This window comes from Nomascus leucogenys, unplaced genomic scaffold (genome assembly GCF_006542625.1).
Source record: "Nomascus leucogenys isolate Asia unplaced genomic scaffold, Asia_NLE_v1 Super-Scaffold_3019, whole genome shotgun sequence".
NCBI lineage: Eukaryota > Metazoa > Chordata > Mammalia > Primates > Hylobatidae > Nomascus > Nomascus leucogenys.
The window spans coordinates 216,507-238,892 of record NW_022095789.1 but is presented as its reverse complement, the minus strand read 5'-3'; the positions used below and the strand labels follow the sequence as shown (position 1 = coordinate 238,892).

Sequence of the window (22,386 nt, the reverse complement as noted above, 5' to 3'; positions counted from 1 at the left end):
CAAAATTCCTTTTTTTGCCTGAGCTAATTTTAGTTTCAACCAAAAGTCCTAACTTATGCTGCCAGAGTTCATACACTGTTACCAGGAAGTTCCCAAAACAAAACAAAACAAAACAAACCCCTTCATGTGATCATGATGGGTAAGTCAGTAGTTTAAAGGACAGGAAAATACTGACTGTATAAGCAGGGTAGGGAAGCACTGGACTTGAGTCAGGAAGCCTTCCACTCCCACCTTGGCCACCGCCCCGCAGTGTGACGACGGCTAAGGAGCTTGGCCTCTCTCAACCTGCATTGCCACACCTCTGTAGGGAGGGATGGGCACTCATGCTGTTTGGTAGACTTGTTGAGGTGTTTGAATGGGATTGCATGTGAAAAGGCAGAGCTGGAGTGAGGTTGGAGCTCAATCCATAGAAGTGTACAAAGAAACTTTCCAATGTGGATACATTTTTCTCTGTAATTTCTGCACACTTGTCCCCAGATCTTCTTGCACATCTGGCTGTCTTCCACCAACTGCTTTAGACCAGAGCAGAAAGGCACTGTCCCCTTGCCCTGGCTTCTGTCTTTCTACAGCCGGGCTGTGGGTCCATGGGATGAGAAACCATCGAGTTCCTGCTCACAGGTTTCTGGATACGCACAGACACACACAAACCCCCTTCCTCTTTATTTTTATTTTTTTGAGACAGTCTCGCTCTGTCTCCCAGGCTGGAGTGCAATGGCACAATCTCGGCTCACTGCAACCTCCGCCTTCTAGGTTCAAGCGATTCCCCCCAGCCTCCCGAGTAGCTAGGATTACACACACCGGCCACCACACCGGGCTAATTTTTGTATTTTTAGTGGAGACAGGGTTTCACCATGTTGGTCAGGATGGTCTCAAACTCCTGACCTTGTGATCTGCCCACCTCGGCCTCCCAAAGTGCTGGGATTACAGGTGTGGGCCACCATGCCCGGCCCCCCCTTCCTCTTTAGCAGGGACTTGGGACATAGATTTCACGTGGTTGAATAACTGCCCAATTCAAGGAGACGTTGGGGGGATCAGAAGGTACCCAGCCTGCCATCCTTCACACCTTGGCTGGTGGCACTGTTGCTTCCCCAGTCAGACTGTTGAGATACAGCCTTTCTTTCTTTTTTTTTTTTTGAGATGGAGTCTCGCTCTTGTCGCCCAGGATGGAGTGTAATGGCACGATCTTGGCTCACTTCAACCTCCGCCTCCCCGGTTCAAGCAATTCTCCTGCCTCAGCCTCCCAGGTAGCTGAGATTACAGGTGTGTGCCACCACACCCAGCTAATTTTTTTGCATTTTTAATAGAAGACGGGGGTTTCACCATGTTGGCCAGGCTGGTCTTGAACTCCTGACCTCAGGTGATCCGCCTGCCTCGGCCTCCCAAAGTGCTGGGATTACAGGCGTGAGCCACCACTCCTGGCCAAGATAGAGTCTTTACACAAATAAAAGCCCGTCTTTCTTCCAGACCAGTGCCATCTGAGAGAACTTTCCGTGATCGTGTATGTTTTTTCTGTGTTGTCTGATACAGTAGCCACTGATCACGCAGGGCTATTGAGCACTTGAAATGTGGCCAGTGTCACTGAGGAACTAAAGTTTGATTTTTTTATTGTTAGTTTTGAGACCGGGTCTCAATCTGTTGCCCAGGCTGGAGTGCAGTGGTGCCATCATAGCTCACTGCAGCCTCAACCTACTAGGCTCAAGCCATCTTCCCACCTCAGCCTCCTGAGCAGCTGGGACTACAGGCCTGAGCCATCATGCTTGGCTATTTTTTGTAGTTTTTGTAGAGACAGAGTTTTGCTGTGTTGCCTAGGCTGGTCTTGAACTCCTGGGCTCAAGTGATCCTCCTCCTGCCTTCCAAAGTCCTGGGATTAGAGGCATGAGACACTGCGCCTGGCCTTGATTTAATATATATATATTTTGAGATGGAGTTTCACTCTTGTTGTCCAGGCTGGAGTACAATGGAGTGATCTCAGCTTACTGAAACCTCTACCTCCCGGGTTCAAGTGATTCTCCTGCCTCGGCATCCCAAGTAGCTGGGATTACAGGTGCTTGCCACCACACCCGGCTAATTTTTGTATTTTTAGTAGAAACGAGTTTCACCATGTTGACCAGACTGGTCTTGAACTCCTGACTTCAGGTGATCCACCCGCTTCGCCCTCCCAAAATGCTGGGATTACAGGCGTGAGCCACTGCACCCGGCCAAATTTAATTAATTTAAATAGCCACATGTGACTAGGTGCTACCATATTGGACAGTGCAGCTCCTGACGGATGCAGGAAGAAGCTCAGTGTGTGGCTGCTGGTGCACACCGAATAAGGAGGAGAGGGCATGAAATAACGCTAGAGAGGGAAACAGGGCGCGGATCAAGTTGGGCCATTGTGGGCCATGGGGAAGAATATAGGGTTTTTAACATTTTAATTGTTCATTTTTTGTAGAGATAGGTCTCACTATGTTGTTGCCCAGGCTGGCCTTGAACTCCTAGGATCAAGTGATCCTCCCACCTCAGCCTCCCAAGTAGCTGGGACTACAGGAGGTTTTTTTTTTATTATGATTTATTTATTTTTTTGCGACAGTTCTTGCTCTGTTGCCCAGGCTGGAGTGCAATGGTATGATCATGGCTCACTGCAGCCTCAAGGAGATTTTATTTTTTAAGTGTAATGAGAAGTGTATTTATCTATGGCTGCATAACAAATTGTCCCAGAATTTAGCAGCTTAAAATGACATTTATGGAGACTGATTTCAATGATAACTCCAGTTCTCTCACTCTTTTTTTTTTTTTTTTGAGACAGAGTCTCACTCTGTTGCCTAGGCTGGAGTGTACAGTGACACGATTTTGGCTCACTGCAACCTCTGCCTCCTGGATTCAAGGGATTCTCCTGCCTCAGCCTCCCGAGTAGCTGGGACTACAGGTGCCCACCACAACACCTGGCTAGTTTTTATACTTTTAGTAGAGATGGTGTTTCACTATGTTGGCTAGGCTGGTCTCGAACTCCTGACCTCACGATTGGCCTGCCTTGGTCTTCCAAAGTTCTGGGATTACAGGCGTGAGCCACTGCTCCTGGCCAATTAAACTTTTATTTTATTTTATTTTTTTGAGACAGAGTTTCTCTCTTGTTGCCCAGGCTGGAGTGCAATGGCAGGATCTCGGCTCACCGCAACCTCTGCCTCCCGGGTTCAAGCGATTCTCCTGCCTCAGCCTCCTGAGTCGCTGGGATTACAGGCATGTGCCACCACGCCTGGCTAATTTTGTATTTTCAGTAGAGATGGGGTTTCTCTATATTGGTCAGGCTGGTCTTGAACTCCTGACCTCAGGTGATCCACCCACCTTGGCCTCCCAAAGTGCTGGGATTACAGGCGTGAGCCACCACTCCCGGCCATAAACTCTTTTTAAAAAAGATATTTATGGGTCACAGTTTCTATGGGTCAGGAACCCGGCACTGTTTAACTGAGTGCCACTGGATCAGCATTTCTCACAAGGCTGCATCGGAGGGTCAGCTGAGGCTGCTGGGGGAAGGATCCACTTTCAATTTCACTTACAAAGCAGTTGGCTAGAGACATCAGTTGCCTGCCACATAGGTCTCTCCATCTCACAACCTAGCAGCTGGCTTCTCTCAGACTGAGCCAGTGAGGGAGCAAGAGGAGTTACCTAAGATGGTAGCCACAATCTTAGTAATCTCATGTTGGAAATGACATTCCATCACTTTGGCTGCATTCCTTCCATTGGAAGTGAGTCAGGCTGGGTGCCGTGGCTCACGCCTGTAATCCCAAGACTTTAGGAGGCCAGGGAGGGAGGATTGCTTGAGCCAGGAGTTTGACACCAGCCTGGGCAACAGAGGGAGACTCTATCTCTACAAAAAAATTAATTAGCTGGGTATGGTGGCATGCGCGTGTAGTCCTAGGTACTCGGGAGGCTGATGTAGGAGGATCTATTGGGCCCAGTAGGTGGAGGCTGCATTAAGCTCTGATCGCGCCACTGCACTCCAGCCTGAGTGACAGAACAAGACCCTGTCTCTTAGGGAAAAAAATGTGGCCCAGCACAGTGACTCACGCCTGTAATCCCAGCACTTTGGGAAGCCGAAGGAGGTGGATCACCCAAGGTCAGGAGTTTGAAACCAGCCTGGCCAACATGGCGAAACCTCATCTCTACTAAAAATACAAAAATTAACCAGGCGTGGTGGGCGGCGCCTGTAATCCCAGCTACTCGGGAGGCTGAGGCAGGAGAATTGCTTAAACCCAGGAGGCGGAGGTTGCAGTAAGCCAAGATTGCACCACTGCACTCCAGCCTGGGTGACAGAGCGAGACTCTGTCTAAAAAAAAGAAAAGGCCAGGGGCAGGCCGGGCCTGGTGGCTCACGCCTGTAATCCCAGCACTTTGGGAGGCAGAGATGGGCAGATCACTTCAGGTCAGGAGTTCAAAACCAGCCTGGCCAACACGGTGAAACCCCATCTCTACAAAAATTAACTGGGCATAGTGGCACGCGCCTATAGTCCCAGCTACTCGGGAGGCTGAGGCAGGAGAATTGCTTGAACCCGGGAGGCGGAGGTTGCAGTGAGTGGAGATCAAGCCACTGTACTCCAGCCCGGCAACAGAGCGAGACTCCCACAGAGCGAGACTCCGTCTCAAAAAAAAAAAAAAAGAAAAAGAAAAGATGCCGGGTGTGGTGGCTCACACCTGTAATCCCAGCAATTTGGGAGACCAAGGCGGGCGGATCACGAGGTTAGGAGTTCGAGACCAGCCTGGCCACATGGTGAAACCCCGTCTCTACTAAAAATACAAAAAATTAGCCAGGCGTGGTGGTGAGCGCCTTTGATTCCAGCTGTCCGGGAGGCTGAGGCGGGAGAATTGCATGAACCCAGGAGGTGGAGGTTGCAGTGAGCTGAGATCGTGCCATTGCACCCCAGCCTGGGTAAGGAGAGCAAAACTCCATCTCAAAAAAAAAAAAAAAAAAAAAAGTGAGTCAGGAGGTCCACCTGACACTTAAGGGGATCTCAAGGGTGTGAATACAAGGAAAAAGCAGAGATCCACGGCCCAGGAAGAAGCAGAGATCCGTGGCGGCAGGGGTACCTTAGAGGTTGCCTACCACAGGCAGCCACTGGAGAGTTCTGAGTAAGAGAGTGACAGGATCTGGCTGATTGCTTTTAAGACAGGCCATCCAGTCACACAACACAAGATTAAAGGTGCAAAAGGGAATAGGGTGAAAAACCTCCCTTCCACTCCTGTCCCCAGCCATTTAACTACCCCTTCCCAGATGCGAGCAGCATTTCCGCTGCCTCACGTGGCCTTCCCAAGGTGGCCAGCATGTATATAAGCAAAACTGTCTGTGGTGGTTGTTAGTGTTGTTCACCAAGTATTTCTAATTCTTTTCTCCTTCCAGGCCTGTAGTAGTGAGGCCAGGTACCTGTTTCTGCAGTACAAACTACTCCAAACTTAAACAGTGGCCTGTTTTATCATGCTCATGGATTCTGTGGGTCGGGAATTCAGGCGGGACTCAGCAGGGAAGATGCCAGGGGCCTCAGCTGGATACTTGCATGGTTGGGGGTGACCCAAATTGCCAGGAGCTAGAATTATCATATGGAGGCTTCTTCACTCACACGTCTGGTGCTTGGGGTGGGATGACTGGATCATCCCAGCATCCTGGGCTCAGCTGGGATTGTCAACCACAGTAGAGCACACACGTGTGGCCTCTCCATTTGGCTAGGGCTTCTCACAGCAGCAGCTGACAGTGAGGAAACAGCCCAAGAGGACAGTTCTGGAGAGCCGGCATTTTATGGCAGCCAGGCTGTACGGCCTTTCCTGACCTGGTCTCAGACTTCACTCTGCGTCATTTCCACCATATTCTACCGATGACAAGAGAGTCATTAAGGTCAGACCAAATTCAAGGGGAGGGAAATTAAACTCTATCTCTTGCTGCGGGGGTGGCAAGATTCCATTGCAGAAGTGCCCGTGGGATGGGAATGCATTGTCACACTCATCTTTAGAAAATATAATCTGCCATAGTAATGTTGTGTCTCCCCACTCCTTTAGTTATTTATTTATTTATTGAGACAGAGTCTCACTCAGTCTCCCAGGCTGGAGTGCAGTGGAATGATCTCGGCTCACTGCAGTCTCCGCCTCCTGAGTTCCAGCGATTCTCCCACCCCAGCCTCCCAAGCAGCTGGGATTACAGGCATGCAACACCACGCCTGGCTAATTTTTGTATTTTTAGTAGAGACGGGGTTTCACCATGTTGGCCGGGCTGGTCTCAAACTCCTGACCTCAGGTGATTCACCAGCCTTGGCCTCCCAAAGTGCGGGGATTACAGGCATGAGCCACCGCACCGGCCCTTCTCCCCACCCCTTGAAAGCTACTTGTGGCCATGTGGTTTGCTTTGACCAATGAAATGTGAGCAGAAGTGACTTCTGTCACTTTTGGGTGCGAGCTTTAAGGACCATTGTTATGATTTACTAAATTTCCCATTTCCTTTTACTACCTGCCATTGTAGAAGCACAAATTGCAATGAAGCCCCTACTATGCTGGGGCCCTGAGTGACTACTATGTGTAGAGCCAGCCCACCACCTATCAAGCTGTGTTGGATATGTGGTGTATGTGGGAAATGAACTTTTGTTGCTTTAGGTCACTTAAACTTGGGATTGTTTGTTACTACAGCAGAACCTAATCTATCCAGATCCTTCTTTTTTTTTGAGACAGAGTCTCACTCTGTCACCCAGGCTGGAATGCACGATCTCGGCTCACTGCAACCTCTACCTCCTGGATTCAACCGATTCTCCTGCCTCAGCCTCCCGAGTAGCTAGGATTACAGACTCACGCCACCATTCCCAGCTAATTTTTATGTTTTTTAGTAGAGATGGGCTTTCACCATGTTGGCCAGGCTGGTCTTAAACTCTTGACCTCAGGTGATCCGCCCAGCTCAGCCTCCCAAAGTGCTAGGATTACAGGCGTGAGCCACCATGCCCAGCCCAGACACTTCTTAATGCAAGCCTTACACACTGTTCTGCACCCTGATTTTTTCCACTTAACAATATATCTTGGAGATTGTTTGTATCAGTATACGAGCACTCCCACACTTTTTTTTTTTTTTAACAGCTACATCGTATTCCCAGGTAGGAAAGGACCACATTTTACTTAATCAATCTCTATTAAGGACAATTAGTATGATCCATCTTTTTGGACAATGCTGCAACGAATAACCTTAAACATTTCTTTTTTTTTTTTTTTTTTTTGAGACAGAGTCTCACTCTGTCATCCATGCTAGAGTGCAGTGGTACAATCTCGGCTCACTGCAACCTCCGCACCTGGCTGAGTTTTGGATTTTTAGTAGACATGGGGTTTTGCCATGTTGGCCAGGCTGGTCTTGAACTCCTGGTCTCAAGTGATCCTCCTGCCTCTGCCTCCCAAAGTGCTGGGATTACAGGTGTGAGCCACCAGGCCCCACCAGCCTTAAGCATTTATCTTGCTTGAGTGCAACGATATTTGTTTCTTTTGAGACAGAGACTTACTCTGTCACCCAGGCTGGAGTACAATGGCACGATCTCAGTTCACTGCAACCTCCGTCTCCCAGGTTCAAGCAATTCTCCTGCCTCAGCCTCTCAAGTAGCTGGGATTACAGGCACCCGCCACCATGCCTGGCGAATTTTTTAAATTTTAGTAGAGATGGGGTTTTGCCATGTTGGCCAGGCTGGTCTCAAACTCCTGCCCTCATGGTCCACCCGCCTTGACCTCCCAAAGTGCTAGGATTACAGGTGTGAGCCACAGCACCCGACTAAGTGCAATGATATTTGTAAGACAGATTCCTAGATGTGCACATCTCAGATGGTTGGTGGCAGATTTTCCCTTTTACTTATTTATTTATTTAGTTAGTTAGTTAGTTATTTTTGAGATGGAGTCTCGCTCTGTTGCCCAAGCTGTAATACACTGGCGTGATCTTGGCTCACTGCAACCTCCACCTCCAGGGCTTAAGCGATTCTCATGCCTCAGCCTCCTGAGTAGCTGGGACTACAGGCGCGCACCACCATGCCCGGCTAATTTTTTATATTTTAGTAGAGATGGGGTTTCATCATGTTGGCCAGGATGGTCTTGAACTCCTGAGCTCAGGTGATCAGCCTGCCTTGGCCTCCCAAAGTTCTGGGATTACAGGCATGAGCCACCATGCTTAGCCAATTTTCCCTTTTAAAAATATCACTTTGGCTGTAGGTGGAAAATGGCTTAAAGAGCTGGAACCAAATTTCCTGAGTGACATCTTCTCTTCACCTCTTATTGCCATGTCCTGTTCATGCCAGCTACATGCCAGGTCTCCATCTGTCCACCTGTCTGCATGTCCTGGCCACTGCCCCAGCATAGGGCACCATCATTCCTCTCTCTAAAGGTTCCTTCTAAAAGATCTCTCACCTGTCTTAGGATACTTGGCCTGCAGACAAGGAAGCCAATTCTAGGTAACTAAGCAGATGAGGAATGGACGGGACAGCCTGGGGGGCTTGCTGAATCCGGCTCCTCCAGGAAGGGCCTAGCTTAATTGCCTTCCTTGCCTCCTCCAACCTCCACGGCCTCCACAATGAATTCTAAATGATCCCCCTGATGTCTTGTGCTGGTCACTTGCTCTAGATTCAAAGACCTGGTTGGAAACATTGGAATTGTGCTCCAGCTACCAGAGACCTGGGAGAAGAAATTCTACCTCCCTTCTTTGATTTCCTTAGTTGAAGGCAGGGTCTGCCTCCACATCTCATAGGATTCTTCTCAAATGGGAAGGGCTTCAGATGTTGGGAACTAAAACAACAAGCTAGCCCCCTCCCCTCAGCTTATCCTTCACAGTGCAGCCCAGAGCTCTCTATGAAAGCAAATCTGATCACCCTACTCATAACCTCCGTGACAGCTCCCTACCACCTTCAAGACGAAGTCCAAAATTCTTTAGTTGGCTCTCAAGGCCCTCCCTGATCCAGGCCCCTCCTAAGACTTCAGCCTCATTTCTTGCCCCCCATGTCCACCCCATTGTGTACCTTTAAACCCTAGTTGGATGCTCTGCCCTTAGGTGATGAACGCAGGAGCCCTTCCTGACATCCTCTAGGGAACTTTGAATATGTGCTACCCTCTGTCCAGAAGGCTCTTTCCCTCCCTACTCCAGTAACCTGCATTTTCACTGAATCTTCAGATTTCACTTGGACACAACAGCCCTCACTAAGTGAGGTACCTGCCCTATGTTCCACTGGCCCCTGGGTTTCCCTCTTTTTTTTTTTTTTTTTTTTTTTTTTTTTGAGACGGAGTCTTGCTCTGTCACCCAGGCTGGAGTGTAGTGGCCCGATCTTGGCTCACTGCAAGCTCCGCCTCCCAGGTTCACACCATTCTCCTGCCTCAGCCTCCCAAGTAGCTGTGACTACAGGCGCCCGCCACCATGCCCAGCTAATTTTTTTGTATTTTTAGTAGACACGGGGTTTCACTGCATTAGCCAGGAGGGTTTCCCTCTTTTTTTTTTTTTTTTTTTTTGAGATGGAGTCTCGCTCTGTCGCACAGGCTGGAGTGCAGTGGCACCATCTCGGCTCACTGCAAGCTCTGCCTCCCGGGTTCCGGGTTCACGCCATTCTCCTGCCTCAGCCTCCCAAGTAGCTGGGACTACAGGTGCCTGCCACCGCACCCGGCTAATTTTTGTATTTTTAGTAGAGATGGGGTTTCACCGTGTTAGCCAGGATGGTCTCGATCTCCTGACCTCGTGATCCGCCCGCCTCGGCCTCCCAAAGTGCTGGGATTACAGGCGTGAGCCACCGCGCCCGGCCGGGTTTCCCTCTTTTAAGGTACTTATCTTAACTCCCTAGATCCTAGATCCATCCACTTTTCTCCACCTCTATTGCCACCTTGTTAGTCCAGGCCACCGCCATCTCTTTCCTGGAATTCTGTAACCTCCTGACTGCTCTGCTTCCACTCTTGGCCCCCTAGGAATCCACCAGAGTGATATTTTTAAAATATAAATCATTCTTTCAAATGTTTCACATTTCACTTAGCAAAAACACTTCAACCTCCTGGACGTGTTCACAGTCCTCCATGACCTAGCTAGTGCCTTTGCTCCTTCTGTCTCATCTCAGACCACTGGGCCCAGAAGCTGCAGACGCCTTCTCCTATTCCCTGAACACACCACTTAGTCTGGCTTAGAGCCTCTGCGTTTGCTGTTGCTTCTACTGGATCCGCTCAAATGTCACACCCTGAGAGTGTCACACACTCTCTTGTCTTAACGTCCGAAGAGCAGTTGTCACTCTCTGAAACCATCTATTTGTTTATTTACAGAATAATTACCTTTATCTCACCCTGCCCTCACTTGCTCCCTCCACTTCTAGCAAGTAAGCAGGGAGCCTGGCTATCTTGCTGCCATCACTGTATTCTCCAGGCTTAGTGCCTGGCACAGAGGTGCTGCTCTGTATTTTCGGATGAATGAATGAATAGGAACTAGAGAAGCCTAGATGGATCCGGCTCTGCCTTACTCGCGGAGTTTGGGCAAGTCTGTTTCCTGCTGCGTGAAGTAGGGGGTGGAGGAAGTGGGGTGTTAAGCTACAAGGTGTTGATTAGCCGTAAGATTTCAGCCTTGTTTTCTCCGTAGTTTTCGGGCTGGAGCCAGCCACTTGACGTCCAGCGCCTCAGCTCCCCACCTGTATAATGGGTGTGAACTCATCCCAACGTCTAGGGGTGGTAGCGCTGCCTTATAAGGCAGCAGAGGCCGAGGGAAGGCGAGGCCGAGTAGGTGGAGAGAAATCACAACATCCGGCTGCGGGGGCTGGGCGGGGCGCCTGCGGCGACCGGGCAAGAGGTCGGGGAACTGCTGCGATGCCGCAGCCTCCTCCCTGTCTCTCCCTCTTTCGATGTGCGCCCTCCTAGTTGGCGCCGACCCAAGGGAATACGGCCACACAAGTGGACCAAACAAACTCGCTGCCAGCTCGCAGGAGGCCCAGGATACGGAGCGCGTCCCCAACAAAACCCTAGAAAAGCCATCTGCGAGCCAAAGGCTGCCGGGCCACACCTTCAGGCGACGGCCCAATCAAAATGCAGTACTTAAGATGACGGACGTCTTCTTCACCCAATCACATATTCGGCCTCCTGGGCGTGCCCCAGAGTACCCACCTCCATTGTCCCGGCTGAGGGCTCGGCCCTAATTGGCAGTTTGGTATCCTACGAAAGCCTAGAAATTCGAACCTAGGGGCTGAACCCCGCCCTCAGACCAACCAGGAAGAGGTGACGTGATTGGTCCCGCCCCCGCACTTCTTTGAGCGAGTCCCCAGCTCGGGGGGCGGGGGAAAGATGAAGAGGAAGACTAATGGGAAGACGGCGCGGGGAGCTTCTGCCCGGTGATTGGTCAAATAAGGTAAACAGAGGGCGGGGCGGGGCGGGCCAGCGCCGGGTGGCCCCCGAGAAGGGGCGGAGAGTGCGCGGCTGGCTGCGGCGGCCGGGGAGGCCGGGGAGGCCGCGGCGCGGTCACTGCGAGCCGAGCCGAGCCGCGCCGAGCCGCGCCGATCGCCATCCGGCCTCGGCCCTCGCGCGCGATCCCGGCCGGCGGCGCGGCCCGGCGGGCCAGGCGGCGCCACATCCCATGGAGCTCGAGAACATCGTAGCGAACACGGTGCTACTCAAGGCCCGGGAAGGTGAGGCGGCCGGGCGGGCGACCGGGCCCGGGTGCATGGAGCGCGAGTGCGCGGCGTCTGAGCTCCGCGGGGCTACCCAGCCGTCGGATCCCCTAGGCCCGCGGGCCCTGCGCCCTACACCCCGCCCAGACACGAGCCTTTCCGGCCCGTCGTCTTCCTCCTCCGCACCTGCCCCCGGGATTCGGGGCCCAGGAAGGGGCGGGGGTCAGGCCGCCGCCCTCGCGGCGGGTGGGGGTGAAGGAGTGAAAGAAAGAGAGACGAAGAGGGAAGGGTGGGACCGGAGCCCCAGGAGAGCCTGTCTGAGACAAGCCTCCTCCAGGTGAGAGGTGTAAAGATGCCCCACGTGCCATGGGCCCAGACCCCAGCACCCTAGCCTAATCCCGCACAAAGTTGGTGTTAGGTAAAGGCTGGAGAATGAATAAACGGACCCTCTGCGTAGCACAGCCCACCTGACTTGGGGAAACTCCTGGTCACAAATGCTACTTGTAGGACTGCCACTTGCTCCGTGCCTCAGGACACTGAGGGCAGAGGTGAATGGATATTTCCCCTCAGGGAGCCCATGGTCTAGTGGGGCTAGCGGACACAGAAAGAAGTGGGAGCAGAGCATGCTGCTCTGTCAGTACTGTCAGCTCAAAGGCCTGGCTGGGGAAACCAGTCTGGTGGGCCGAGTGTGTGTGTAGCTCCTCGTGGCTCCCACCCCAGATGTTATCAGGCACTTGCTCTGTGTAGGTCCTGGGAGACACAGAAGGACCAGATCGGGTCCTCACTGCCTTGTGGTCAGTCTGCCCCCACTTGCCACACCCCACCTCAGTAACATGATCACTGACCACCCACTCTGCCCCACCTTTTCCAGGGTGCTGGGGAAGCAGCAGTAAACAAGACCCTTCTTTTTGGAACTCCAGGGCAAGGAGGGAGATTATGACAGTTTTTCCACCCTTTGCTGGGCTTCCAGGCTTAAAAAGTCATCTGCTTCACCTTTCTACCATATTTTACATGTGGGAAGCTGAGGCTCAAACCAGGGATTAGCATCAGTCACACGGCAAGATTGCGATTGACTCAGGCCTAAGACACAGGATGACCGGCACTGTCTATAGGAAGCCCAGAGGAAACTCCAGCTGGGTGCCACACCTGGCACCCTGTGTCCACCCAGTGCTCTGGCGAGGTGCAGCCCAGAAATGGCATGGCAGGCTGGGTCCTCATTGCCTGGGGAGCCTGTCTTATCCCCTGTCCCTTATCAAGCCCATGGGCTAGGCCTTCCTCCCAGCCTCTGGGGGCATCTGCCGATTCTGTTCTGCCTCGTCATCCAACCAGCCAGGGAGGAGGGGTGGGGAGGGCCGAAACAGGCCTTCTTCCCTAGGGCTGTAGCCAGTTAAGGCCTCAGGCCTGCTGATGGCACTGCCTGGCCGGAGAGTGTGGGTACCTCTGGACAAGCTTTGTCAGGCCATGGGCAAGGCACAGGGTGGTGTGGCCAGACTGGGGACTGGTACCTCCACTAGAGAACCCTTACGACAACCTGGCTCTGCCCCTCCCACCTGCATGGCTTTTTTTTTTTGAGACAGAGTCTCACTCTGTTGCCCAGGCTGGAGTGCAGGGCTCACTGCAGCCTCCGCCTCCTGGGTTCAAGTGACTCTCCTCCCTCAACCTCCCAAGTAGCTGGGACTACAGGTGCATGCCACCACACCCGGCTAATTTTTGTGTTTATAGTAGAGACGGGTTTCACCATGTTGGCCAGGCTGGTCTTGAACTCCTGACCTCAAGTGATCCGCCTGCCTCTGGCCTCCCAAATTGCTGGGATTGTAGGCGTGAGCCACCGCGCCTGGCCGACCCGCATGGCTTTAAATATGTCTCTTCTTTCTCAACTTCAGTACCCCTTTTTGTGGAACACTTGGGAGTGGGACATAAAGACTAAAGGAAACCCTGATTGTCACTGAGTCCTGAGCCCAGGCGCCTGGACGGGCTGCATCAGAACCAACTCATGAACTGGCTTTTCATGAGCTTGGGGCTGGGGCCCCTGATGGCTTCTCAAGTGATCTGAGGCCCCAAGTGGGGTTTGGGAACCCTTGCTGTGTGTATACAGTTGGCACCTAATAGATGCCAGCCATGTTTGGGGTGGGAAAGGAGCTTGGGTTGTGGCCATAGGGAGCTGGGTACGACTCCTGTCACCTCTGGGCTTGGTCATCTTGGGTGAATTGATTCCTCACTTCAGAACCTCAGTTTTCATATGAAATTGGGCCTGCTCGGCCGGGCGCGGTGGCTCACGCCTGTAATCCTAGCACTTTGGGAGGCCGAGGTGGGTGGATCACGAGGTCAGGAGATCCGAGACCATCCTGGCTAATACGGTGAAACCCCGTCTCTATTAAAAATACAAAAAATTTGCCGGGTGCAGTGGCGGGCGGCTGTAGTCCCAGCTACTCGGGAGGCTGAGGCAGGAGAATGGCGTGAACCGGGGAGGCGGAGCTTGCAGTGAGCAGAGATCGTGCCACTGCACTCCAGCCTGGGCAACAGAGCGAGACTCCATCTCAAAAAAAAAAAAAAAGAAGAAAAGAAATTGGGCCTGCTCAGGCAGAGTTGTTGTGAGGATGAAGTGGGACAACGCTGGGGCTTGAGACCTCCCTCAGTACCCCTTCTCTTCCCAGGCACTCAGAGGCATGGGGAGGGGGCCCGGGGACACTGAAAGGGGACGGGGAGGGTGAGGAAGAGCCCCACTGACTGGGCAGCCCAGGACAGGATATTTGCGTGTGACTCTTTGCTGCTGCCTTGATGTGGCTGGGAGGGGGGAGGAGGAAGTAACTGAGGGTGGGAGGCTGACGGATGGAGGGTTGGGTGAGGGACCTGTGGGTGTGGGGGAGGAGTTCCCCTTCTGGGAAGGCCTTGCCCTGGGTTGGAGGGGTGGGGGTCTGTTGCTCACTCACAGTGAAGCAATGACTGCAGGGCATCCTCGCAGGAGGCCTCTAGCAAGTTTCTCAATGGGCCCCTGCAGTACTTCCTCCTCCAGGCAGCTTAGGTCTGGGAGTCATCTAGGGACCTAGCCTTGCCCCCTCCCTAGAAGGCAACTTCTGCCCTTGCACCACTGCCCTCACCCAAGCCAGATGGATACAGGACTGGAAAGCCAGAGGGGAAACTGAGGCCCAGCATGAGAAAGTGGTTGTCTAAGGTTGCCATGGAGCTGTTGGAGTTGGGGTTCACCTCTTGACTCAGCCCTACTTGATGTGGACAGTGTCTGCCATTCACTACATAACACACATGGAGAAGCTGAGGTTCACAGATAGCGAGTGATGGGCCACAGTGTGAATCAGAGATTCAGACCCAGCTCTGGGAGGCTCAGGCCCCTTCCACCCTCCTCAACCTGGTGGCCCACAGGCCACACACATTTGGCTAGCTCCCTGACACATTTTATTTGGCTGCAGTGAGTTTTTGTTTTCTAAACAAAATGGGGGCCAATATTTTATGTTAGAGTCTGCATTTCCGGCTGCTTTTGAAAAATCAGAAGAGCTGGCCACACTGAGCCAGAAACCCTCCTAGCAGCAATCAAGCAATCAGCTGGCGTTCTGCAGCTGGCCCTGTCAGAGAGGCCTTTGCTGTTCCTGGTCATCTCACATCTGGCCCACGTTTCCCACACCTGTTGGGCTCTGCAGGCAATTGAACTGCTGCCGTGACCTCAGCTGCTGCAGATGGGGTGTCTGCGAGGTCAAGCAAGGCAGGCAGGGGACCGGGGAAGCCCCAGTGTGCAGGGGACGGGGAGTCCTGGGTGCCAGCCCCCTTGCCCCTGCCTCGTTTGAGCATCTGATAGCTCTGATGTGGGGCCTGGCGATAGAGGCCTGGGAGCCTCCTTGTCCCCAGGCTGCCCTGTGCATCTCTCAGGCCTGCCCCACTGGCCTAGAATCTCTCCCTTCTGGGCCTTCTGCAGTTCTCACCACTGTGATGTCCTTCTCCCCGTTCTTCACCGGGGGAGCTCCTGCCTGGTGGGAAGCAGCTGGGGCTGGACCCATTGTTGCAGCTACTTGGAACACTGTCCTCCCCCAGCGGCCTCACTGCCTCTCTTGGCTCTCCCAGTGCAGGAGCCTGAAGCAGGAGATCCACGTGTGTCCTGGAACGCAGCAAGGGCGTGCTGGAGCGTGCAGAGAGAAGGCCTGAGGTGCCGTTCTGCCTTGGCTCTGCCTTGGCTCGGCCCTAGAGGCCCTAGACCGCACTGAGGACCCAGAGGCAGTTCTGAGGCAGTGGGACTCGAGACCCAGTGTCCGATTGCTCCCACAGGTGGCGGTGGAAATCGCAAGGGCAAAAGCAAGAAATGGCGGCAGATGCTCCAGTTCCCTCACATCAGCCAGTGCGAAGAGCTGCGGCTCAGCCTCGGTGAGGCCTGGGCAGAGACTGGGGGTGCTGAGGCGAGGGGCCCTGCTGGGGCCGGGGGAGCCTCCCCTGAGACCTTGCCCTGGGGCAGAGGGGCAGACTTGGGGGCTCCAGTGAGCAGGAGGATGAGGACTGCACCATTCAGCCCAGTTTCAGTTCCCAGGCTTGGAATGGGTGGAGAGCAGACAGCAAGCAGGGTCACACTGAGGGTGGTTGAAGCGGGTGTCGGGAATAGGGCAGGGGCAGATTGGGGCAGTTGATTCCACTTTGAAGAGGAGAGCCAGCTAGGGTGAGCAGGGCCCACAGGACAGAGGGAGCAGCAGCTGGGCCAGCCCACAGACTGACTGCCTTGGGAGCCCCAGGCTGGGGCTTAGCCTCCCAGGCCCAGCCCTGAGGGGTGCCTAGCAAATCCTTGACCAGAAGCCCCCAGCCTGGGCAGTGTGACAGGGTTACTCCTGGGAGGGGACAGAAGGGCCCAGGACCCCAGTTCCTGCCAATCTTGGCCAAGGCCCCAGGTCTGAGCAGCACCCAAGGTTGCTGAGGCCCCCGGTGGCCTGCACGTGGGCAGAGCACACCCGGGCTGTTTCCACCTCCTGGGAAGGAGGCCCAGCTGAGAGCCTGCCGGAAGCCACAGCTTCCTCTCGCACTTTCGCCAGGCAGGCAGCAGGTGTGGGCCTGGCCCCGGCTGGGCTGGGCCGGAACCTCATGGACCGCACCCAACCCCAGTACTGTGACATACGCGAGTCGTGTAAATCAGGAGACAATGCGGGGAGGTGGATGGAGGCCTGGGCTCTGGAGCCAGACTCCTGGCTGTGTGGCATTGAGCTAGTCAGTTAGCCTCTCTGGGCCTCATAGTCCCAAAACAGCTATGCCCACCTGAGGGTTGTGGTGAGGGTTCTGAAGAAGATTGTGGCTGCCACACTGCAGAGCTGGAAGCTGTTGTGGGGGCCCAGGGCCTGGTGGTGTGGGCAGGAATGCCCCCGCCATGTGCTCTGGGGCTGTGGACCCAGCAGCTTCCATCACTGCCCACAGAGCGTGACTACCACAGCCTGTGCGAGCGGCAGCCCATTGGGCGCCTGCTGTTCCGAGAGTTCTGTGCCACGAGGCCGGAGCTGAGCCACTGCATCGCCTTCCTGGATGGGGTGGTGAGTGCAGCCCAGCCCTGCCCAGCCCTGTAGGTGGCCGAGGTCCCAGCCCCATGTGCCCCTCCTCCCCACACCTGCTGCTTGCTCTGCCCAGACCTCCAGCTTCTTTGCTTTCCACCCTGCAGGCCGAGTATGAAGTGACCCCAGATGAGAAGCGGAAGGCATGTGGGCGGCGGCTGATGCAGAATTTTCTGAGCCACACGGTGAGTGAGCAGCGATAGAGAGATGATGGGAGCCACCAGAGCCCAGTGTCAGGGAGAGGAGTGACCACAGTGTCAGGCCTCTGAGGGTGGTCTCTTCACACGGATGCAAGTAACACACAGCCTGGGCAGAGAGTGCCCTGGAGCTGCTCCAGGCAGCACGGCGGGCATGCAGCCCAGGGTATGGGCTGGGCTTGGGCCAGGCGGCCTCCCAGTGGCTCTGCTGCGCTCTGCCTCATGGGTGGGCAGCAGGAAGGAGTTCAGCAACCAGGCTGGCTGGCACACCCCGGCCTGCAGCCTCCCATGGCACCAGCCTGAGTTGCCTGACCCCTCTCCCCTGGGAGTGGGCAGCCATCCAAGGGAGCCCCTGCACTGACCTGTCTGGAGCTTGTTCCCAGGGTCCTGACCTCATCCCTGAGGTCCCCCGGCAGCTGGTAACGAACTGCACCCAGCGGCTGGAGCAGGGGCCCTGCAAAGACCTTTTCCAGGAACTCACCCGGTAAGCCTGTCCCTGCCCACAAGCCTGGAATTATGCCCAGAGGAGGGGGCTTCTGGGGGCCAGGAAGACTGTGAACAGCTCAGTGGCTGGTGAGGGAGCTCAGCTGCCCAGCCCTGGCCTTGCCCCTGCTGTGTGACCTGAGCAGGCTGCCTCCCCTCTCAGTAGCACCCACAGCTTCAGCACAGGCTCTGTGCTTGAGGGCTCCCCGCTTGAGGGTTAGCAGGAGGACTGGCCAACGGTGATACCTGTGGGCTAAGCCTGTGCAGAACGGGAGGCCTGGCCCAGCAAGCCGAGAGCCTGAGGTGTCGGGGGCTGGTGGGTGAGCTGGGCCTGCCTTCCCTCAACAGGCTGACCCACGAGTATCTGAGCGTGGCCCCTTTTGCCGACTACCTCGACAGCATCTACTTCAACCGTTTCCTGCAGTGGAAGTGGCTGGAAAGGTGAGCTCCCTGAAGGCTGGGCTGGGACAGGCCAGGTCGCCAGGGTTCTTCATAGGCCTTGGGCTCTCCTGCTCAGCCAGCATTTGCTTCCCCACCCCTTGCCACAGGCAGCCAGTGACCAAAAACACCTTCAGGCAGTACCGAGTCCTCGGCAAAGGTGGCTTTGGGGAGGTGAGTGGCCAGGCCAGCGCCCCCGGGAGAGTGAATAGGGTGGGTGTGTTGGGCCCTGGACCACCCCCTGGATGCCCAGCAAGGGCACAGCTGGCCCCCATTCGCCCCTGTCTGCCTGGCCACAGGTGTGCGCCTGCCAGGTGCGGGCCACAGGTAAGATGTATGCCTGCAAGAAGCTAGAGAAAAAGCGGATCAAGAAGCGGAAAGGGGAGGCCATGGCGCTGAACGAGAAGCAGATCCTGGAGAAAGTGAACAGTAGGTTTGTAGTAAGTACAGAAGGAGACTCTCCCTTCCCCTTGGCCACTCTGGCGCACCGGCCCTCCCCACCCGCCAGGCCCCACCCTCCCACACGGGATCCCAGGAAGGGTGGGTTTGGGGTGTTGACGCCAGGCTTGGGGAGCAGGCTGGGCCCAAGGAGTGGCACCGAGAAGGCTTTTTTGGGCAGCCCTGCCGCCAAGTGTCCCGCAGCTCCTGCCTGAGGGCTCGGGTCCCCTCGGCCACAGGTGAGCTTGGCCTACGCCTATGAGACCAAGGACGCGCTGTGCCTGGTGCTGACACTGATGAACGGGGGCGACCTCAAGTTCCACATCTACCACATGGGCCAGGCTGGCTTCCCCGAAGCGCGGGCTGTCTTCTACGCCGCCGAGATCTGCTGTGGCCTGGAGGACCTGCACCGGGAGCGTATCGTGTACAGGTGGGGAGGGCTCGGCCACCCCAGGGGCTTAGTCCTTCCCTGCCAGCGACTGCAGCTGGGCCTGGACGGAGGTGGCCAAGGCTGCCGATCAGGCCAGACTATGGAAGGACATTGGTTTGGGGGCTGTGGCACCGGCTTAACTCACACGCCAGGCCAACCTGAGTAGCCCAGACCTAGGCTTTGGGCTGTGGCGGACCCACGGGGGAATCCTGACTTTGTCACCCCTCCATCCCCCACCTTGTGACCTCGGGCCAGTCAGCTCCCTGCTCCCAACACCGCTTCCTTTTCTAGGAAGCAGAGACTATAATTCCTACTTCCCAGGTTGTTAGAAGTAGGCCCAACTTCCTACTGGAGGGGCCCAGTGAGCTAAGTACAGAGTGCCTGGCACGCGGGGCTGGGTAAGAGAGAACCCTGGCTCTGATTGTTGCCGATTTCCTGTGAGCCTCACAACAGCCTAGTCAGGGAATGGATGAGTAGTCCCATCTGATAGAGAGGAAAGGCAGAGTCAGTCACCAAGGGGTGAGCAAGGCCACTGGGGAGGCCCCTCCCGGGTAGAGCTGCCTTCCACTCGTCTAGAGAGTCCTGGGAGTCCTGGCTCTAGATCCTTCCTCTGCTCCCTTGAGTCCGGGCTGTTGCCAGGGAGAGCAGGGCTGTCTGTCACCCTGGCAGCAAATGAGTCTTGCACCTTGCTCCACACCTGGTCCCAGGAGGCAAGTGAGCTAGGAGGGGCTGGCCCCGTCTGGCTCCCTGGCAAACTGAGCAGCATCTGACCCTGCTCTTCTCTCTGCACAGGGACCTGAAGCCAGAGAACATCTTGCTGGATGACCACGGTGTGTGAGGGTGCCTGGGGTGGGCCAGGGTGGGGTGAGATGCAGAGGCCCGGCCTGTTAACGGGTCCACCTGTTTCTCCACCCACATTCAGGCCACATCCGCATCTCTGACCTGGGGCTAGCTGTGCACGTGCCCGAGGGCCAGACCATCAAAGGCCGTGTGGGCACCGTGGGTTACATGGGTGAGTCTGCTCTGCCCGGCCCACGAGCCTCCTGGGTTCCCTCACTATCCACCCACCCAGCCACACCCACTTCTGTCTGGGAGTCTTCTCTCAAAAGGGGCCTCAGTAGAAAGGGCCCATACCAATGCTCCTCTTCTAGAGGTTAGGAGACCAAGATTCAGCCAGGGCCGCACACAGTTGTGAAGCCATGTCGTTCATTTGCTAAATACTTATTAAACCCTGCTATGGCTGAGCCTGCAGGTGGCTACCGGGAGATGGAGGAGAGAGACCCAAACCTGTTTCCATGGCCCCGGTCCCTGCCGTCCCTGTGCCCATCTGTGAGGGAGGTCAGTGGAGGGGCCAACATGAGGCCCCACATTCCACTCGGAGACCGAGAGACACAGGAGGCAGAGTCCTGGCTTTGCAGGCTCTGCCTCTTGCCTGTTGCGTGGCCTTGAACCAGACACTCCGCTGCTCCCGGCCTCACTTTGCTCCACTGGAAAACGCTCATCATACCTGCCTCCCAGGGCTGCCTGGAAGATGAAAAGAGAGAGTTCAGGGAAAACTCCCCACGGGGCTGCCCTGGCAGGTAGGAGGTATTCAGAAAATAGGAGTTTCCTTCTTCTCGCTGATAGTAAATCCAGAAGTTGCAAACTGGTAGCCACATGGGCCCAATTTGGCCTACATTTGTGTTTAAGTCAAATTGTTTTTAGTAAGTCAGACGGTTTCACATACAAAATACAGATTTCTGACTTCTTGTGTAAAATCTGAAGACCTGGGGACCCTGGGCATGGCCTCCTGCAGGGCTGTATCCACCCCGCTTGATGGGGCCTGTGCTCTCCTACTGGCCAAGGTCCCCTCCAAGCTGGGACGGCGCCTGCCTGGCTAGCGGGTTTGAGTGGATCCCAGACCTAACGTTCGCTGGTGTTCCTGGGGCCTGAGGGTCCACTGCCCGCCTCCTGCCCAGCCCTAACTCCCATGCCGCCCACCCAGCTCCGGAGGTGGTGAAGAATGAACGGTACACGTTCAGCCCTGACTGGTGGGCGCTCGGCTGCCTTCTGTACGAGATGATCGCAGGCCAGTCGCCCTTCCAGCAGAGGAAGAAGAAGATCAAGCGGGAGGAGGTGGAGCGGCTGGTGAAGGAGGTCCCCGAGGAGTATTCCGAGCGCTTTTCCCCGCAGGCCCGCTCACTTTGCTCACAGGTACGGCAGCTCGCGGAAGCCTGGCCAGCCAGGGCTGGGGTGGATGCACCTTTCCCTCCCTCCCACCCACTCACCCGCCTGCCTGGCCGACTCACCCCTGCCACAGCTCCTCTGCAAGGACCCTGCCGAACGCCTGGGGTGTCGTGGGGGCAGTGCTCGTGAGGTGAAGGAGCACCCCCTCTTTAAGAAGCTGAACTTCAAGCGGCTGGGAGCTGGCATGCTGGAGCCGCCCTTCAAGCCTGACGTGAGTGCAGCCCACTCCTGCCGAGGGCGGGGCCCCGCCAGGGCTGGGGCTCAGGGGTTCTTGTAGTATCAGCCAGGATGCTTCCAGTGCAAGTGGCAGAAAAAACAATCTAGTGGCTTAGCCACAGAAATAAAGATAATTCACAAAAAGGAAAAGCCCCAGGATAGGTCTGGCTTGTGGCACGCCTGGATGGGGCTTGGAGCCTCTGACAATGTCCTAGGAACTCTCTCTCCCTCGCCTCACTGTACTGTTGAGTGTGTAGTCTTCATATTGCGGTAGCTCTCCCCAGGGTGCAGCAGCAGTGGGCCCCAGCAGCTCAGCCACCACAGTAGACAGAGAGCTTCTCTTCTCTTCTCTTCTCTTCTCTTCTCTTCTCTTCTCTTTCTTCTATTCTCTCCTTCCCTCCCTCGCTCCATCCTTCCTTCCTTCCATTCTTTTTTCCTTTCTTTCCTTTCTTTTCTTTTCTTTTTCGAGACAGGGTCTTGCTCTGTCCCCCAGGCTGGAGTGCAGTGGCGAGATCTTGGCTCCCTGCAACCTCTGCCTCCCAGGTTCAAGCGATTCTCCTGCCTCAGCCTCCTGAGTAGCTGGGATTACAGGCGCCCACCACCACGCCCAGCTAATTTTTGTATTTTTAGTAGAGACAAGGTTTCACCATATTGGCCAGGCTGGTCTTGAAATCTTGAAATCCTGACCTCAGGTGATCTGCTCGCCTCGGCCTCCCAAAGCGCTGGGATTACAGGCGTGAGCCATCGCGCCTGGCCTTGCCCAATAATTTCAAAAGAAATCCTCATGGGGGAAAAGAAGTCCCAAGGCTGATGCCCATTGCCTCTCATTGCTCAGAG

At 55.1% G+C, this 22,386-nt stretch overlaps 1 protein-coding gene across 3 annotated transcripts in view; it reads left to right on the top strand.

Moving 5' to 3' along the window:
• Positions 1 to 22,386, top strand: part of GRK6 (G protein-coupled receptor kinase 6) — a 42,826-nt gene that overhangs the window by 14,907 nt on the left and 5,533 nt on the right. For 2 of the 3 annotated variants that reach the window (XM_030808422.1, XM_030808424.1), the window contains exons 1-13: positions 11,396 to 11,611; positions 15,866 to 15,961; positions 16,991 to 17,103; positions 17,229 to 17,306; positions 17,702 to 17,802; positions 18,150 to 18,242; positions 18,350 to 18,413; positions 18,539 to 18,679; positions 18,917 to 19,107; positions 19,900 to 19,937; positions 20,030 to 20,119; positions 21,092 to 21,300; positions 21,407 to 21,544. In XM_030808422.1, coding sequence (XP_030664282.1) covers positions 11,560 to 11,611; positions 15,866 to 15,961; positions 16,991 to 17,103; positions 17,229 to 17,306; positions 17,702 to 17,802; positions 18,150 to 18,242; positions 18,350 to 18,413; positions 18,539 to 18,679; positions 18,917 to 19,107; positions 19,900 to 19,937; positions 20,030 to 20,119; positions 21,092 to 21,300; positions 21,407 to 21,544 — 1,404 coding nt within the window. In that variant the 5' untranslated portion in view covers positions 11,396 to 11,559. Of the gene's footprint in view, positions 1 to 11,395; positions 11,612 to 15,865; positions 15,962 to 16,990; positions 17,104 to 17,228; positions 17,307 to 17,701; positions 17,803 to 18,149; positions 18,243 to 18,349; positions 18,414 to 18,538; positions 18,680 to 18,916; positions 19,108 to 19,899; positions 19,938 to 20,029; positions 20,120 to 21,091; positions 21,301 to 21,406; positions 21,545 to 22,386 lie in introns of those variants that run through there. The other variant, XM_030808423.1, reaches the window with a different exon arrangement.